This window comes from Pristiophorus japonicus, chromosome 23 (genome assembly GCF_044704955.1).
Source record: "Pristiophorus japonicus isolate sPriJap1 chromosome 23, sPriJap1.hap1, whole genome shotgun sequence".
Lineage (NCBI taxonomy): Eukaryota > Metazoa > Chordata > Chondrichthyes > Pristiophoridae > Pristiophorus > Pristiophorus japonicus.
Genome location: NC_091999.1, coordinates 41,603,788 through 41,621,049, shown reverse-complemented (window position 1 = coordinate 41,621,049; position 17,262 = coordinate 41,603,788). Strand labels below are relative to the sequence as shown.

General features: G+C 48.4%; 1 protein-coding gene and 1 long non-coding RNA gene across 2 annotated transcripts in view; both read right to left on the bottom strand.

Annotated features, from left to right (window-relative positions):
- Window positions 1-17,262, bottom strand: part of LOC139235650 (zinc finger protein 420-like) — a gene marked incomplete at its 5' end in the record, with an annotated part of 123,610 nt that overhangs the window by 16,242 nt on the left and 90,106 nt on the right. The window contains one exon of the mRNA XM_070866699.1: window positions 5,217-5,992. Coding sequence (XP_070722800.1) covers window positions 5,217-5,992 — 776 coding nt within the window. The remainder of the gene's footprint in view (window positions 1-5,216; window positions 5,993-17,262) is intronic.
- Window positions 6,288-17,262, bottom strand: part of LOC139235656 (uncharacterized) — a 41,671-nt gene continuing 30,696 nt past the window's right edge. The window contains exon 3 of the long non-coding RNA XR_011588489.1: window positions 6,288-6,324. This is a non-coding gene — a long non-coding RNA (uncharacterized lncRNA). The remainder of the gene's footprint in view (window positions 6,325-17,262) is intronic.

Below are 17,262 nucleotides of genomic sequence, written 5' to 3'. Positions count from 1 at the left end.
GGCGCTTCAACTGAGGAAGGGATACACTGGCACTGGGGTAAGCCACTGTAACTGGGGGATGCTAACACTGGGACTGGAGTAAGACACTTCAACTGGGCGAGGCATAAACTGGGACTGGGCTAAGGCACTTCAACTGTGGGAGGGATACACTGGGACTGGGATAAGGCACTTCGGCTGGGGGAGGCATGCACTGGGACTGCGGTTAGGCATTTCAAATGGGGGAGGCATGCACTTTGACTGGGATAAGGCACGTCATCTGGGGAGGGATACAGAGGGACTGGGGTAAGGCAATTCGGCTGGGGGAGGCATTCACTGGGACTGGTGTAAGGCACTTCAGCTGGGGGAGGCATGCACTCTGACTGGGTTAAGGCATTTCGGATGGGGGAGGCATGAACTGGGACTGGGGTTAGGCACTTCGGCTGGGGGAGCATATATTGGGACAGGGGTAAGGCACTTCAGCTGGGGGAGGCATGCACTGGGACTGGGGTAAGGCACTTTGAGTGGGGGACGCCTGCACTGGGACTGGGGTAAGGCACTTCGGCTGGGGGAGGCATGCACTAGGACTGGGGTAAGATACTTTAACTGGGGGAGGCATATACTGTGACTGGCGTAAGGCATGTCAACTGGGGGACGCTAACACTGGGACTGGGATAAGGCACTTCAACTGAGGGAGGGATAAATTGGGACTGGGGTAAAGTACGTCGGCTGGGGGAGGCATTCACTTGGACTGCGATAAGGCACTTTGGCTGGGGGAGGCTTGCACTGGGATTGCTGTAAGGCACTTCGGCTGGGGGAGGCATATACTTGGACTGGGGTAAGGCACTTCAGCTGGGGGAGGCATGCACTGTGACTGGGATAAGGCATTTCGGCTGGGGGAGGCATGCACTGTGACTGGGATAAGGCACTTCGGCTGGGGGAGGCATATGTTGTGACTGGGGTAAGGGACTTTGGCTGGGGGAGGCATGCAATGGGACTGGGGTCAGGCACTTCAGCTGGGGGAGGCACATACTGTGACTGGGGTAAGGCACCACAGCTGGGGAAGGCATGCACTTGAACTTTGGTGAGGCGCTTCGGCTGGGGGACGCATGTACTGCGACTGGGTTAGGCACTTCGGCTGGGGGAGGCATATACTGAGACTGAGGTAATGCACTTCGGCTGGGATAGGCATAAACTGCGACTGGTTTAAGGCACTTCGGTTGTTGGAGGCATATACTGGGACTGGGACAAGGTCCTTTGGCTGGGAGAGGCATGCACTGGCATGGGTGTAAGGGACTTCGGCTGGCAGAGGTGTGCACTCGGACTGGATTAAGGCACTTCAACTGGTGGAGGCATACACTGGGACTGCGGTTAGGCATTTCAAATGGGGGAGGCATGCACTTTGACTGGGATAAAGCTCGTCATCTGGGGAGGGATACAGAGGGACTGGGGTAAGGAAATTCGGCTGGGGGAGGCATTCACTGGGACTGGGGTTAGGCACTTCGGCTGGGGGAGCATATATTGGGACTGGGGTAAGGCACTTCGGCTGGGGGAGGCCTGCAATGGGACTGGGGTAAGGCACTTCGGCTGGGGGAGGCATGCACTAGGACTGGGATAAGTTACTTCTGCTGGGGAGGCATATACTGTGACTGGGGTAAGGCACTTTGGCTGGGGGAGGCATACACTGGGACTGGGGCAAGGCACATTGCCTGGGGGAGGAATATGCTGGGACGGTGGTAAGCCACTTCGGCTGGGGGAGGCATGCACTCTGACTGGGAAAAGGCACTTCGGCTGTGGGAGGCATGTACTGGGACTGGTGTCAGGCACTTCGGCTGGGGGAGGCATACACTGTGACTGGGGTAAAGCACTTCGGCTGGGGGAGGCATGCACTTGAACTTTGGTAAGGCACTTTGGCTGGGGGAGGCATATATAGGGACGGTGGTAAGACACTCACTTCGGATGAGGTAGAAATGCAATGGGACGAGGGTAAGGCACTTTGGCTGGGGGAGGCCTGCACTCTGACTGGGGTAAGGCACTTCGGCTGGGGGAGGCATGCACTCTGATTGGGGTAAGGCACTTCGGCTGGGGGAGGCATGCACTCTGACTGGGGTAAGGCACTTCGGCTGGAGAGGCATGCACTCTGACTGGGCTAAGGCACTTTGCCTGGGGGAGGCATTTACTAGGACTGGGGTAAGGCACTTCAGCTGGGGGAGGCTTATACTGGTACTGGGGTAAGGCACTTTGGCTGTGGGAGGCATATACTTGGACGGTGGTAAGACACTTCGGCGGGAGGAGCAATGCAATGGGACTAGTGTCGGGCACTTCTGCTGGGTGAGGCATGCACTGGGACTGGTGTAAGGAATTCAGCTGGGGGAGGCATATCTTGGGACTGCGGTAACGCCCTTCTGCTAGGGGAGGCATGTATTGGGACTGGGGTAAAGCATTTCGGCTGGGGGAGGCATGTATTGGGACTGCGGTAACGCCCTTCTGCTGGGGGAGGCATGCACTGGGATGGGGGCAAGGTACTTTGGCTGGCCCTTGCTATCTTATGGGGAGCTCTGTCCTCTGTCGCTTCAGGAATTCAAAGTGGATCAAGTTACAATTTGCAAAGTCAGTGAGACCTTGGGATGGGCGGTTCCAGTTACACATTCCAGTGAAATCTCAGGGTGTGGCTTATCCTCCAAGGGACCAATCATTGACAAAGGGTGCGGCGTGGCGGCCATTTTGGCAGTACAAATAAGCGCGTTCTTTATTAACCCGCTCCCTCCCTCCGCCCATCTATCACCTGCTGACTCACCCACTGTGCATGCTCAGCTCACACTGCCCGGCTGATTGACGGCAGCTCCCGACCAATAGGGAGAGTGGGGGCGGGGCTGGAGGACCAGGCAGGCGGTTGATCCTCCAAGCAATTGCAGTGTGCGAGAGGTGGGGCTTGCAGCCCCCAGTGGGCTGGGCTGGTTCTGGATCTCGCTCATTGGCTGAAACTCTGCCCCATTGTTAAAGTTGATGTCCCTCAAACTCCAGGAGGAAATGGGACATTTCTGTCGTGGCTTTAAACAGATGGAACTCTGTGGGGTGGAGGAAACATTGCAGCATTTGGTAGTGACATGGATTCATTCAGGCCAGACAGCGGGAATTATTTCTGGAAATAACACAGTGTAGTTGTTTCTGTTGAAACAGATGAAACCCTGTCGTTGTGGAACAACCACACTTCTCGTGTCCTGGTCAATCACGTGTGCAACAAGTGTCGTCATGGGAAGTAAAGGATGGTATCAAATTGGAATAAATGGCAGATAATGTTGTGAAGGACAGTGGAAGGCCAGAGGATTGGGAATTTTTAGAAACCTGCAAAGGACGACTAAAAAATGAAAAAGACAGAGAAGATAGCAGATGAGAGCAAACTAGCAAGAAATATAAAAACAGACAGTAAGAGCTTCTACAGGGACATAAAAAGGAAACGATTATCTAAAGTAAACATTGCTCGCTTAGAGGATGACATTGGAGAATTACTAATGGGAAACACGGAAATGGCAGAGATTTTGAACAAATATTTTGTATTGGGCTTCACGGTAGAGGACACTAAAAACATCCCAACAGTTGCTAACCAAGGAGCTATTGCGGAGGGGGAGTTGGGGGGGATGACTTAAAACAATCACTATCACTACAGATAAAGTGCTAATCAAACTAATGTGACTAAAGGTGGACAAGTCCTCTGGACCTGATGGCATGCATCCTCAGGTCTTAAAATAATTAGTTGCAGAGATAGTGCATGCATTAGTTGTAATCCACCAAAATTCCCTGAATTCTGGAGAGGTCCCAGTGGACTGGAAAACTGCAAATGTAACATGCCTATTCAAGTAAGGAGGGAGACAGAGAGCAGGAAACTATACATCAGTTAGCTTACCATCTGTCAGTGGGAAATACTCGAGTTCATCATTAAGGAAGTACTAGCAGGACATTTAGAAAACCATACTGCAGTTAGGCAGAGTTAGCATGGTTTTATGAAAGGGAAATCATGTTTGACAAATTTGCTGTAGTTGTTTAAGGATGTAACGAGCAGAGTGGATAAGGGAGAATCATTTGATGTTGTATATTTTGATTTCCAGAAAGCATTCAATAAGGTGCCACACAAAATATTACTGCACATGCTAAGAGCTCATGGGATTGGGTGTAATATATCAGCATGAAGAGAGGATTGCTGAACTAACAGAAAACAGAGAGTCCGGATAAATGGGTCATTTTCAGGTTGGCAAACAGTAACTAGTGGGGTGCCGCAGTGATAAGTACTGGGGCCTCAACTAATTACAATTTATATTAATGACTTGGATGAAGGGGCCGAGTGTAACATAACCAAATTTGCCGATGGTACAAAGATAGGTGGAAAAGCAAGTTGTGAGGAGGACGCAAAGAATCTACAAAGGGATATAGATAGGTTCAATGTGTGGGCAAAAATCTGGCAGATGGACTATAATGTGGTAAAATATCAGGTGATTTCCTTTGGTAGGAAAAAAAAGCAAATTATTATTTAGATGTGGACGATTATAAAATGCTGTTATACAGAGAGATCTGGGGATTCTTGTACATGAAACTCAAAATGTTTGCATGCAGGTACAGCAATAATCAGGAAGGCAAACTGAATGCTGGCCTTTATTGCAAAGGGGATGGAGTCTAAAAGTAGGGAAGTCCTGCTACAACTGTAAGACCACACCTGGGCTACTGCGCACAGTTTTGGTCTGGACTTGTCTCCATTCTCGTGCCGAGAGGATTGATCCACCCAGATGGGAACAACAACATTTGGGTACACTGATTCCCCACCAATTCTCATTCCCCTTCTTTCTGGTGGATATGGAGGGGCCACTGTGTGTAATGAGCAAGGCATTAAGAATTGTCAGCAAGCTCTTTCCAATTGGAGATTTTATTCAGTGGAAACTTTCACACACTATTGTAGATTTTGTACCAAAGATCAATTTAGGATTAAAGTAAAAGTTCATAACTTTATTGCAAAGTAAATTTCTGTTGAGAATTGCTGAATTAAGGGGAAAGATAACCCACAGTGTTTCTTAAATGGACACTGCATCCCTGAGAACACAATCAGCAATATATCCAGAATATTAAAATCCAGCCCAGTTATCGGGTTATTAACATCAACAGAAACAAACCCCAACTGTCAGAATGAACATGGTTCAGTCGGGATGTGATTAACAGCCTCAATAACAGTAGAATCCAACTCCTGCAATCACTTGTGAACTCGCTGGTGTTTCAGCAGGTGGGATGCCTGAGTGAATCCCTTCCCGCACTCCGAGCAGGTGAACGGCCTCTCCCCAGTGTGTACTCGCTGGTGTCTCAGCAGGTTGGATGACTGAGTGAATCCCTTCCCACACTCCGAGCAGGTGAATGGCCTCTCCCCAGTGTGAACTCGCTGGTGTGTCAGCAGGTTGGATGAACAAGTGAATCCTTTACCACACTCATAGCAGGTGAACGGCCTCTCCTCAGTGTGAACTTGCTGGTGTGCCAGCAGGTTGGATGAACAATTGAATCCCTTCCCACACTCAGAGCAAGTGAACGGCCTCTCCCCAGTGTGAACTCGCTGGTGTGTCAGCAGGATGGATGGCCGAGTGAATCCCTTCCCACACTCAGAGCAGGTGAACGGCCTCTCCCCAGTGTGAACTCGCTGGTGTGTCAGCAGGTTGGAAGAACAAGTGAATCCCTTCCCACACTCATAGCAGGTGAACGGCCTCTCCCCAGTGTGAACTCGCTGGTGTGCCAGCAGGTTGGATGAACAAGTGAATCCCTTCCCACACTCCGAGCAGGTGAACGGCCTCTCCCCAGTGTGAACTCGCTGGTGTTTCACCAGGGTGGATGACTGAGTGAATCGCTTCCCACACTCAGAGCAGGTGAACGGCCTCTCCCCAGTGTGACTGTGTTGATGAATTTCCAGGACAGATGGTGATCTGAATCCCTTCCCACAGTCCCCACATTTCCACGGTTTCTCCATGGTGCGGGTATCCTTGTGACTCTCCAGGTTGGACGATCAGTTGAAGCCTCGCCCACACACACAACACGTTTACAGTTTCTCCCCGCTGTGAATGGTGCGATGTTTCTTCAGGCTGTGTAACTGGTTAAAGCTCTTTCCACAGACAGTGCACTGGAACACTCACTCGGGTGTGTGTGTCTCAGTGCTTTTCCAGTCACACTGATATTTGAAATCTTTTCGCACAGACAGAACAGACAAACATTTCTCCTTCCACTTTCAAAGGCCGATGATATTCAGGTCCTGATGAATCGATTGACTCCATCAGATCTTGACGCGATGTTTAGTTTGTGTTTCCTGTCTGAAAATCTCCCCTTCTAATACGATGTAAAAGGAGATAACAAAACTCATCACTGTCAGTACAAGACACAAATTCAGGATATACACATCTAGTTTCCATTTAACATTCTTTCCTCTCTTTTTCTTCCAAAGCTGTAAATCCCTGTCCCAAACATTGTCCCTCCTACAGCACTGAAATCCAAATCAACACACATTTCTAGCCTGTTTCTCCTCCACTCCCAGTTTTCACCACCAATTCTGGTTGGGTTCAGTTCTACACTCACTGGTTCCCGTCCCTCTCCTCCCCTGAATGTTCTGACTGTGGCTGGGTTCAGGTCGACACTCACATGTTCCCCACTTCCCCTGAAGATGCTGAGTCTGGCTGTGTTCAGTTCCACACTCACTGGTTCCCCGACCTCTGCTCCCCTGATGGGGCGGTCTCTGGCTGGGGTCATTTCTGCAAACACTGGGTCCTCTCCGTCCCTCCCCTCTTTCCCCACCACTGAAGATGCTGACTCTGGCTGAGTTTAGTTCTACTGTCACTGGTTCCTCTCCCTTGAAGGTACTGACTATGGATGGGTTTAGTTCTACAGTCACTGGTTCCCCTCCCCTGAAGGTACTGACTCTGGCTGGGATCAGTTCTAGACTCACTGGTTCCCCTCACCTGAAGGTACTGACTCTGGCTGGGTTCAGTTCTACACTCACTGGTTCCCCTCCACTGAAGATACTGACTCTGGCTGGGTTCAGTTCTACACTCACTGGTTCCCCTCCCCTGAAGGTACTGACTCTGGCTGGGTTCAGTTCTACACTCATTAGTTGCCCTCCCCTGAAGGTACTGACTCTGGCTGGGTTCAGTTCTACACTCACTGAGTCCCCTCCCCTGAAGGTGCTGACTCTGGCTGGGTTCAGTTCTGCACTCACTGGTTCCCCTCCCCTGAAGGTGCTGACTCTGGCTGGGTTCAGTTCCAGACACTGACATAATTCACTGTGTTCCTGCACCAAGATGGCCACGCATGCGCTGTGCTGCTCAGTGAATCAAATTGGCGGCGTGAACATGCCTTCCTGCACCAAGATGGCCACCGTTAGCCTGGGCCTGTGACCGGGAGAAAGCCCCAAAGCTGCAACCGCCGATATTCCGGTTATTATTCCGGGCTTGCGGCGAGCACCGATTGTTTATTAAGCCTCCCCGGCTCCCCGCTGGTCCATTAGTCTGCTCCGTCCCGCTGAAAAGGACACTTCTTGGGAGCCTGTACAAAACGTGTCTCCTCCACCATTACACGCACCATGCATGCTCCAAACACAGCCAGGACCTGCGCCTGCGCACTGAGCTCCTGTAGTCTGGGTGCAGCACATTCTCCCCCCGGGGCATGCTGGGTACATATGACCATGAGAAATAGGAGCAGGAGTGGGCCACCCAGACCCCCGGGCCTGCTCCCCATTCAATAAGGTCATGGCTGGTCTGATCATAGGCTCAGCTCCATTCCCTGCCCGCTCCCCAGAACCCTTTACTCCCTTATCACTCAAAAATCTGGCTATCTCCGCCTTAAATATATACAATGATCCAGACTCCACTGCTCTCTGGTGCAGAGAATTCCACAGATTTACAACCCTCTGAGAGAAGAAATTCCTCCTCATCTCAGTTTTAAATCGGTTGAGGAGAAAGATTGCATTTGTGACGAGAACACGATGTACTGTGATTGCATTGGGCACTGAACTATGTTCATTCTGGCAGCTCTTGTTTGTTTCTGGTTATCTTAATAACCTCTATACCTGAACATAAGAACATAAGAAATAGCAACAGGAGTAGGCCATACGGCCCCTCGAGCCTGCTCCGCCATTCAATAAGATCATGGCTGATCTGATCATGGACTCAGTTCCACTTCCCCGCCCGCTCCCCATATTCCCATATCGTTTAAGAAACTGTCTATTTCTGTCTTAAATTTATTCAATGGCCCAACTTCCACAGCTCTCTGAGGCAGTGAAGTCCATAGATTTACAACCGTCTGAGAAGAAATTGCTCCTCATCTCTCTTTTAAATGGGCGGCCCCTTATTCTAAGATCATGCACTCTAATTCTAGACTCCCCATTATCAGTGGAAACATCCTCTCTGCATCCAGTTATCAAGCCCCCTCATAATCTTATACGTTTTGATAAGATCACCTTTCATTCTTCTTAATTACAGTCAGTAGAGGCCCAACCTACTTAATTGTTCCTCATAAGTCAAACCCCTCATGCCCAGAATCAACCTAGTGAACCTTCTCTGAGCTGCCTCCAAAGCAAGTATACCCTTTCATAAATATGGAAACCAAAACGGCACGCAGTATTCCAGGTGTGGCCTCACATATAGCTGTAGCAAGATTTTCCTGCTTTTATACACTATCCCTTTTGCAATAAAGGCCAAGATACCATTGGCCTTCCTGATCACTTGCTGAAACTACATACTATCCTGTTGCATTTCATTCACAAGTATCCCCAGGTCCTGCTGTACTGCGGTACTTTGCAATCTTTCGCCATTTAAACAATATGTTGCTCTTTGATTTTTTTCTGCCAAAGTGCATGACCTCACACTTTCCAACATTATAGTCCATCTGCCAAATTTTTGCTCACTCACTTAGCCTGTCTATGTCCTTTTGCAGATTTGTTGTGTCCTCCTCACACATTGCTTTTCCTTCGATCTTTGTATCATCAGCAAACTTGGCTATGTTACACTCAGTCCCTTTTTCCAAGTCGTTAATATAGATTGTAAAGCTGGAGATCAATACCCTCTATAAATGTTGAATAAATTATCTTTATTTCAAACACAGTTTGTTAAATATTTGATTCCTCCATGATCAGAGGAGATTAATTGATGTTCTGTTACGGACTGTTCCCTTTTAGGGCTTTTTCTTAATCTAACTTATATCACTTCTCACCTAGTTCGCTTTCTAGCATATCAAACCCCAAACTTGTTCCATTTGCATACATGAGTTGTGGTTGTAGCAGACTTAACTGCAGTGTCTCACTTTAAACTCAGCTGAAATCTTTTGAACCACCCCTTTATTGAACTGTCTTGCATAAGATTTGAAATCCGTTAATTTCTAGATCAGTTAACCTGTTTTTGAAACCAATTGAATATTAAAAACTCATCCACACATTTTGCACGTGATAGCCTGTGAAATATTCTGATATTTGTAATCATCATTACCACAAGCTCCGTTCCCGAGTGACCGACTCCATCCCTCTCCCCAACTTCTGTCTGAGCCTGAACCAGACTGTTCACAACCTTGGTGACATACTTAACCCTGAAATAAGTTTTTGACCACATATCCACAAAATAACTAAGAATGCCTATTTCCACCTCTGTAACATCGCCCATCTCCGCTCATGCCTCAGCTCATCCACTGCTGAAGCCCTCATCCATGCCTTTTTTTACTTTTGGACTTGACTATTCCAATGCACTCCTCCCACATTCTGACCTACATAAACTAGTGTTGATCCAAAACTCGGCTGCCCATGTCCTAACTCGCACAAAGTCCAGCTCACCCATCACCCCTGTGCTCGCTGACCTACATTGGCTTCCAGTGAAGCAACGCCTTGATTTCAAAATTCCCACTCACACTGCCCCCACAACATCCCCACGCCCGCCGCTCCCGCCCATGAGATATCAGTCTTTCTGAGTATCCCTGATTATAATTGTTCAATCATTGGTGGTTTTTGTGGCTGTGCCTTCTGTTGCCCAGGCCTCAATTCTGGAACATCCAGCCTAAACATTTCTGTCTAACCCCTGCTGTACCTGCCCTGACAGTTTTTGATGGGATGGTGTAGAACACGTTTTTCTCTGTATCTACTCTGTGCTGTATCTTCGCTCAGAGTGTTTAACGGGACAGTGTAGAGTGATTTTTACTCAATATGTAACCCGTGTTGTTCCTGCCCTGGATGTGTTTGATGGGACAGTGTAGAGGGAGATTTACTTTGCATTATAACCCTTTCTGTACCTGCCATGGAGTGGCTGATAGGACAGTGTAGAGGGAATTTACTCTGTATCTATCATTTGTGTACTTGCCCTGGGAATGTTTGCTGGGACAGTGTAGAGGGAATGTTACTCTGTTTGTACCCAGTGCTGTACATGCCCTAGGAGTGTTTGATGGACAGTGTAGAGGGAGTTTTACTCTGTATCTAACCCGTGCTGTACCTGTGATGGGAGTGTTTGATAGATCAGTGTAGAGGGAACTTTCCTCTATCTAACCCGTGTTGTACCTGCCCTGGGAATGTCTGGTTGAACATTATAGAGGCAGATCTCCTCAATATCTAATAAATGCTGTATCTGCCCTGGAATGCCTGGGACATTAGAGGGAGATGTACTCTGTGTCTAACCTGCACTGTACTTGCCCTGGGAACTGTATAGCGGAAGCTTTGGTCTGTATTTAATCCATATTGTACCTGCCCTGGGAGAGTTTGATGGGACAGTGTATTGAGATCCTTACTGTGTACCTACTCATATCCGTTATACCCCTTGGAGGACGAAATGTGCACTGTGACTTCGGGAGGAGCTCCTCAGCCAGAGTGACTGGAGTGCATCATCACCCCCAGCAACCAAATTTTAATTTGATTTAAGTTTACTGTCCAAAGTTTAATTGGTTAATTTTGTTGGTTATAGTGCCCCCCCACCCCAGCTTTAATCAGGGAGCACTTGATTTACAGATCAACAACAAAATAGTTGTGCTATACCTGCCCTGGGATTTTTTTATTGGAACAGTGTAGAGGGAGAAATTACTCTGTAATTATCCCGTGCTGTTCCTGCCTGGAGTGTTTGTGGGACATGTACTCCATATGTGCTGTAGCGGCCCTCGTCTGTTTGTTGCGACAATGTTGAGGGAGCTTTATTCTGGATATAACCCATGCTGTACCTGCCCTGGGACTGTTTAATGGGACCGTGTAGAGAGAGATTTACTCTCTGTTTAAACCGTGCTGTACTTCACCTGAGAGTATTTAATGTGGCAGAGTAGAGTAGCGGGAGCTCTACACTGTATCTAACCCATGTATCACATCATGGGCCACCCCAACCTGCGAGAGAACATCTCCACAGGTTGGGGCTATAAAAAGAGCAGGAGCGAGCCACTGCAGCTTCAGTGTGAGCTGACACAAATGTGTGACGGCTTCGAGGTAGGCGACTAGGTGACATCATCAGGGCCCAGATTGCCACATGGAGCGTGGGCAGGAGCATCGGCAGGGCCCTGGTACAGCAGAGGAACATGGAAGGTTGTGCTGGACTTGTGACGAGTGATCGGGGCAGAGGAGTGATGAGGGAGCATGCCTGAGATTTGGTGGGTGATGGTGATGGAGGTTCAGTGAATGTTTGGTGCAGAGATGGGGCAGGAGATCATGGCAGAGGTGCAGCGAGTGTTTTTTTGGTGGAGGAGTGGAGTGGGATCGTGGCGGAGGTGAAGCGAATATTTGTGGTGGAGGAGTGGAGTGGGATCGTGGCGGAGGTGAAGCGAATGTTTGTGGTGGAGGAGTGGCGAGAGATCATGGCGGAGGTGCGGCGAATGAGGGTACCGGGCGCAAAAGAGGCGAGAGTCCAGGGGCAGCACGGACCAGCCCACACTGTTATATTTGTGCACACTAGCTCCGTACAGCAAAACAGGTCTCCAGTAATCCTGATTAACCCTTGCCACTGGACCAATCCTAGCTCTGTCATGCCCGTGTCGTGGCTGGTGTGCAACGGTCACCACACGTTAAAAACAATCCACCCATAGGCATCTTCCACCTCCTCAATTGTGGGTCAGGACTGGAACATTGGGTCCTTCATTGAAACATATGTGAGCTCATGTGGAAGCAAATCATCCTCGTTCGAGGGGCCAGCTATGATCATCTAACCCGTGCTTTACCTGCCCTGGCATTGTTCAGAACAGTGTAGAGGGAGCTTTATTCTGTATCTATCCCATGCTGTAGTTTCCTCTGGCACTGACTCTCACTGGGGTACAGTTCCTTTGGCACAGATTTACTGTATATTTAATTCGTGCTGTACCTATCCTGGGAGTGTTTGATAGGATAGTGTAGAGTGAGCTTTATTCATTATCTAACCAATGCAGTATCTGAGAATGTGTAAAGAAGGGTTGCGAATGTGGTAGATGGATAGAGAATGTGGCAAAAGGATGGAGATAGGGATTCATGGGAAAATAGCTAAAGAAATGTCAAGATGCAGACAACTGCAGAATCGACAGAAAAAAAGGGGTTACCAAGAGTTGAAGTTTAGGTTAAACACGGGTCATGAGAAAGACGCAAGGCGGCACAAAGAAAGAAAACAATCCTAGATAGAAGGGGAAAAGTAATAGCTTTTACTGAAAAGGAGGAAGGGAAACTAATTGGGTTCTTTACTGATAAGGGAAGACAGTGTAGCAAAGCTATAACTAACCTGACCCTGACACCAGCCCCAATTGGGAGAATTTCTTGCCTGCCATTGGACGTACTCGGGTGGGGGGTGGGGGGGGAGGCAGAAAGGGACTGGATAGACCAAGTGCAAATCAAATGTGTTCTGTTTTGAAAATGTATAACTGTTGTTGTGCCGCGCTGAAAAAGGGGCTTGTCCAGGGGAAGGTAAATAGGGTCTGATTGAGAGTGTCCCTTTGTCTTGACAAATCCCGGCCGGAGAATATTCAATAAAGGTCTTTTACGAAAAGGCAAGAAGGTGTTCGAGTCAGTGTATTCGCTGAAACAGATTGAGGGAAAAAGAATCCGTTCTAACATATCTACTCTGGAATGCATGGGACAGGTTGAGGGAGATATACTCCATAGCTCACCTTGGAATGTCTAGTGGGATAGTATTGAGGAAGCTTTACTCTTTATCAAAGCAAGGCAAGGATATCCTTCCTTAGAGAAGGAGACCAAAACAGTGCACAGTACTCCAGGTGTGGTAAGGGAGTGAAGGGTTCTGGGGAGCGGGCAGAGAGTGGAGCTGAATCTATGATCAGACCAGCCATGACCTTATTGAAGGGGGAGTATGCTCGGGGGACGGGGTAGCCCCCTCCTGCTCCTATTTCTCATGGTCTTATGTACCCAGCATGCCCCACGGGGGAGAATGTGCTGCACCCAGACTACAGGAGCTCAGTGCGCAGGCGCGGGCCCTGGCTGTGTTTGGAGCATGCGCGGTGCATGTAATGGTGGAGGAAATACGTTTTGTACAGGCTCCTCAGAAGTGTCCTTTTCAGCGGGACAGAGCGGAGTAATGGACCAGCGGGGAGCCAGGGAGGCTTCATAAACAACCGGTGCCTGCTGCAAGCCCGGAATAATAACCGGAATATCGGTGGTTGCAGCTTCGCGGCTTTCTCCCGGTCACAGGCCCAGGCTAACGGCGGCCATCTTCATGAAGGAAGGCTGGTTCAGCGCTCCGCTATTTTGATTCAATGAGTAGCAGAGCGCATGTATGGCCATCTTGGTGCAGGAACAAAGTGAATGATGTCAATGTCTGGAACTCAACCCAGCCAGATTCAGTATCTTCAGGGGAGGGGAAGCAGTGAGTGTAGAACTGAACCCAGCCAGAGTCAGTACCTTCAAGGGAGGGGAACCAGTGAGTGTAGAACTGAACCCAGCCAGAGTCAGTACCTTCAGGGGAGGGGAACCAGTGCGTGTAGAACTGAACCCAGCCAGAGTCAGTACCTTCAGAGGAGGGGAACCAATGAGTGTAGAACTGAACCCAGCCAGAGTCAGCACCTTCAGGGGAGGGGAACCAGTGAGTGTAGAACTGAACCCAGCCAGAATTAATACCTTCAGGGTGGGGGGGAGAGGGGTTGGGGGTAATATATTAGCCTGGATGGAGGATTGGCTAACTGACAGAAAACAGAGAGTCAGGATAAATGGTTGCTGCTTGGGTTGACAATCAGTAACTAGTGGGGTGTCGCAGAGAGCAGTGCTGAGACTCCAACTATTTACAATCCATATTAATGACTTGGAAGAAGGGACTGAGTGTAACGAAGCCAAGTTTGCTGATGATACAATGATGGGAGGAAAAGCAATGTGTGAGGCAGGGACACACATTCTGCAAAAGGACACAGGCAGGCTGAGTGAGTGAGCATAAATTTGGCAGATGGAGTATAATGTTGGAAAGTGTGAGGTCATGCACTTCGGCAGAAAAAAATTAAACAGCAAGTTATTATTTAAATATTGAAAGGTTGCAAAGTGCTGCATTACAATGAGACCTGAGGGTACTTGTGCATGAAACATAAAAGGATAGTATGCAGGTACAGCAAGTGATCAGGAAGGCCAATGGAATCTTGGCCTTTATTGCAAATGGAATGGAGTATAAAAGCAGGGAAGTCTTGCTTCAGCTATACAAGGTATTGGTGAGGCCACACCTGGAATACTGCGTGCAATTTTGGTTTCCATATTTATGAAAGGATATGCTTGCTTTGGAGGCAGTTCAGAGAATTGTCACAAGGTTGATTCCAGGGATGAGATAGACAGGACAGAGGCAGAGAGTTTGTTTCCACTTGTCGGGGAGACTAGAACTAGGGGGCATAGCCTCAAAATACGGGGGAGCACATTTAAAACCGAGTTGAGAAGGAATTTCTTCTCCCAGAGGGTTGAGAAACTGTGGAATTCTCTGCCCAAGGAAGCAGTTGAGGCTAGCTTATTGAATATATTCAAATCACAGATAGATAGATTTTTAACCAATAAGGGAATTAAGGGATATGGGGAGCGGGCGGGTAAGTGGAGCTGAGTCCACGGCCAGATCAGCCATGATCTTGTTGATGGGGGAGCAGGCTCGAGTTCCTAATTCTTATGTTCTTATAATTCTTATGTTCTTATTAATGTTGGGGAAGTCCAGAACCAGGGGTCACAGTCTGGGGATAAGGGTTAAGCCATTTAGGACCGAGATGAGGAGAGACTTCTTCACCCAGAGAGTGGTGAACCTGTGGAATTCTCTGCCACAGAAAGTTGTTGAGGCCAATTCACTAAATATATTCAAAAAGGAGTTAGATGTAGTCCTTACTACTAGGGGGATCAAGGGGTATGGCGAGAAAGCAGGAATGGGGTACTGAAGTTGAATATTCAGCCATGAACTCATTGAATGGCGGTGCAGGCTTGAAGGGCCGAATGGCCTACTCCTGCACCTATTTTCTATGTTTCTATGTTTCGATGAGGGGGTTGACTTTTGAGAAAAGGTTGAGGTTGTGCCTCTACTCATTGGAATTCAGAAGTATAAGGGGTGATCTTAACGAAACGTGTAAGATTATGAGGGGGCTTGACAAGGTGGATGCAGAAAGGAATTTCCACTGATATTGGAGAGACGAGAAATACGGGGCATAATCTTAGGATAACGGGCCGCCCACTTAAAAGAAGAAATTTCTTCTTGGAGAGTTGTGGATATGTGGAATTCACTGCCTCAGAGAGCTGTGCAATCCGGGACATTGAATAAATTTAAGACATAAATAGACAGATTCATAAACGATAAGAGAATAAGTTGTTATGGTGAGCGGGCAGGGGAGTGGACTCGAGTCCATGATCAGATCAGCCATGATTGTATTAAAAGGAGGAGCAGGCTCGAGGGGCCGTATGGGCTATGCCTGCTCCTATTTCTTATGTTAACTCGTGAGTGCAGAACTGAAATCAGACAGATTTAGCATCTGCATTGGATGAGAGGGGAGCCAGTGAGTTTGGAACAGATTCCAGCCAAAGTCAGCACCTTCAGGGGAGGGGATCAGTGATTGTAGAACTGAACCCAGCCAGAGTCAGTACCTTCAGGGGAGGGGAACCAGTAAATGCACAACTGAACCCAGCCAGAGTCTACACGTACAGGGGAGGAGAGGGAAGGGAACCAGTTAGTGTAGAACTGAACCCAGCCAGTCAGGTCCTTCAGGGGACCGGACAAAGGCAAGGGAGGGGAACCAGTTATTGCAGAACTGAACCCAGCCAGAGTCAGTACCTTCAGGGGAGGGGAACCAGTGAGTGTAGAACTGAACCCAGCCAGAGTCAGCAACTTAAGGGGAGGGCCAGACGGCAACCAGTGATTGTCGATGAAGTAGGATTTTAGAATCTCACTGTCGAAAGACCCTGGCAATAGTCAAAGTAGGTCAGAAGCAAACCCGGTTGCCCCAGCAACAGGACGATGGAACTGTAATAATAAAGTACATCGCATACACTGTTCCAAGAAATCACATGGGACAGGATGATTGGCTACAAGAATGTAAACCAGTCGGCTGAGACTGCGAGATGAGACTTCTGTGTAAATGTGAGACATTGTGGTTGAGATGTATAAACCAATAGAATTTGAGCAAAGTTGTATCAATGCACTGTCAACACCATGTTTTAGATACAATGTTAAATGTCATGAAACCTTGCGTCGGGCCGAGCAGGTGTGTCTCTGAACAAAATAGGTCAATGTCGCTGTAAAACTGAACCCAGCCAGAGTCAGCACCTTCAGGGGAGGGGAATCAGTGAGTGTAGAACTGAACCCAGTCAGAGTCAGCACCTTCAGGGGAGAAGAGAGATGCGAGGGAGGGGAAGGAGTGAGTAGAGAAATGAACCCTGCCACAGTCAGCACGTTAAGGGGAGGGGAGAGATTGGAGGTAGGGTAAGCATGGAGTATCGAACTGAACCCAGCCACAGAAGATACCTTCAGGTTCACTCCCTGGTTTCTCTCCTGTCTGGTGCAGAAATCCCCTCGGCATGGGAATGGAGACAAATCCAGACCAAAACTGTACGCAGTACTCCAGCTGTGGTCTTACCACCACCCTGTCCAGTTGTAGCAGGACTTCGACTTTTATACTCCGTCCCCTTGCAATAAAGGCCAACATTCCATTTGCCTTCCTGATTACTTGCTGTACCTGTATACTAACTTTTTGAGTTTCATATACAAGAAACCCCAGATCCCTCTGTGTAACAGTATTTTGTAATCATCCATTTAAATAATAATTTGCTTTGTTATTTTTCCTACCAAAGGAGATAACCTGACATTTTACCACATTGTCGTCCATCTGCCAGATTTTTGCCCACTCACT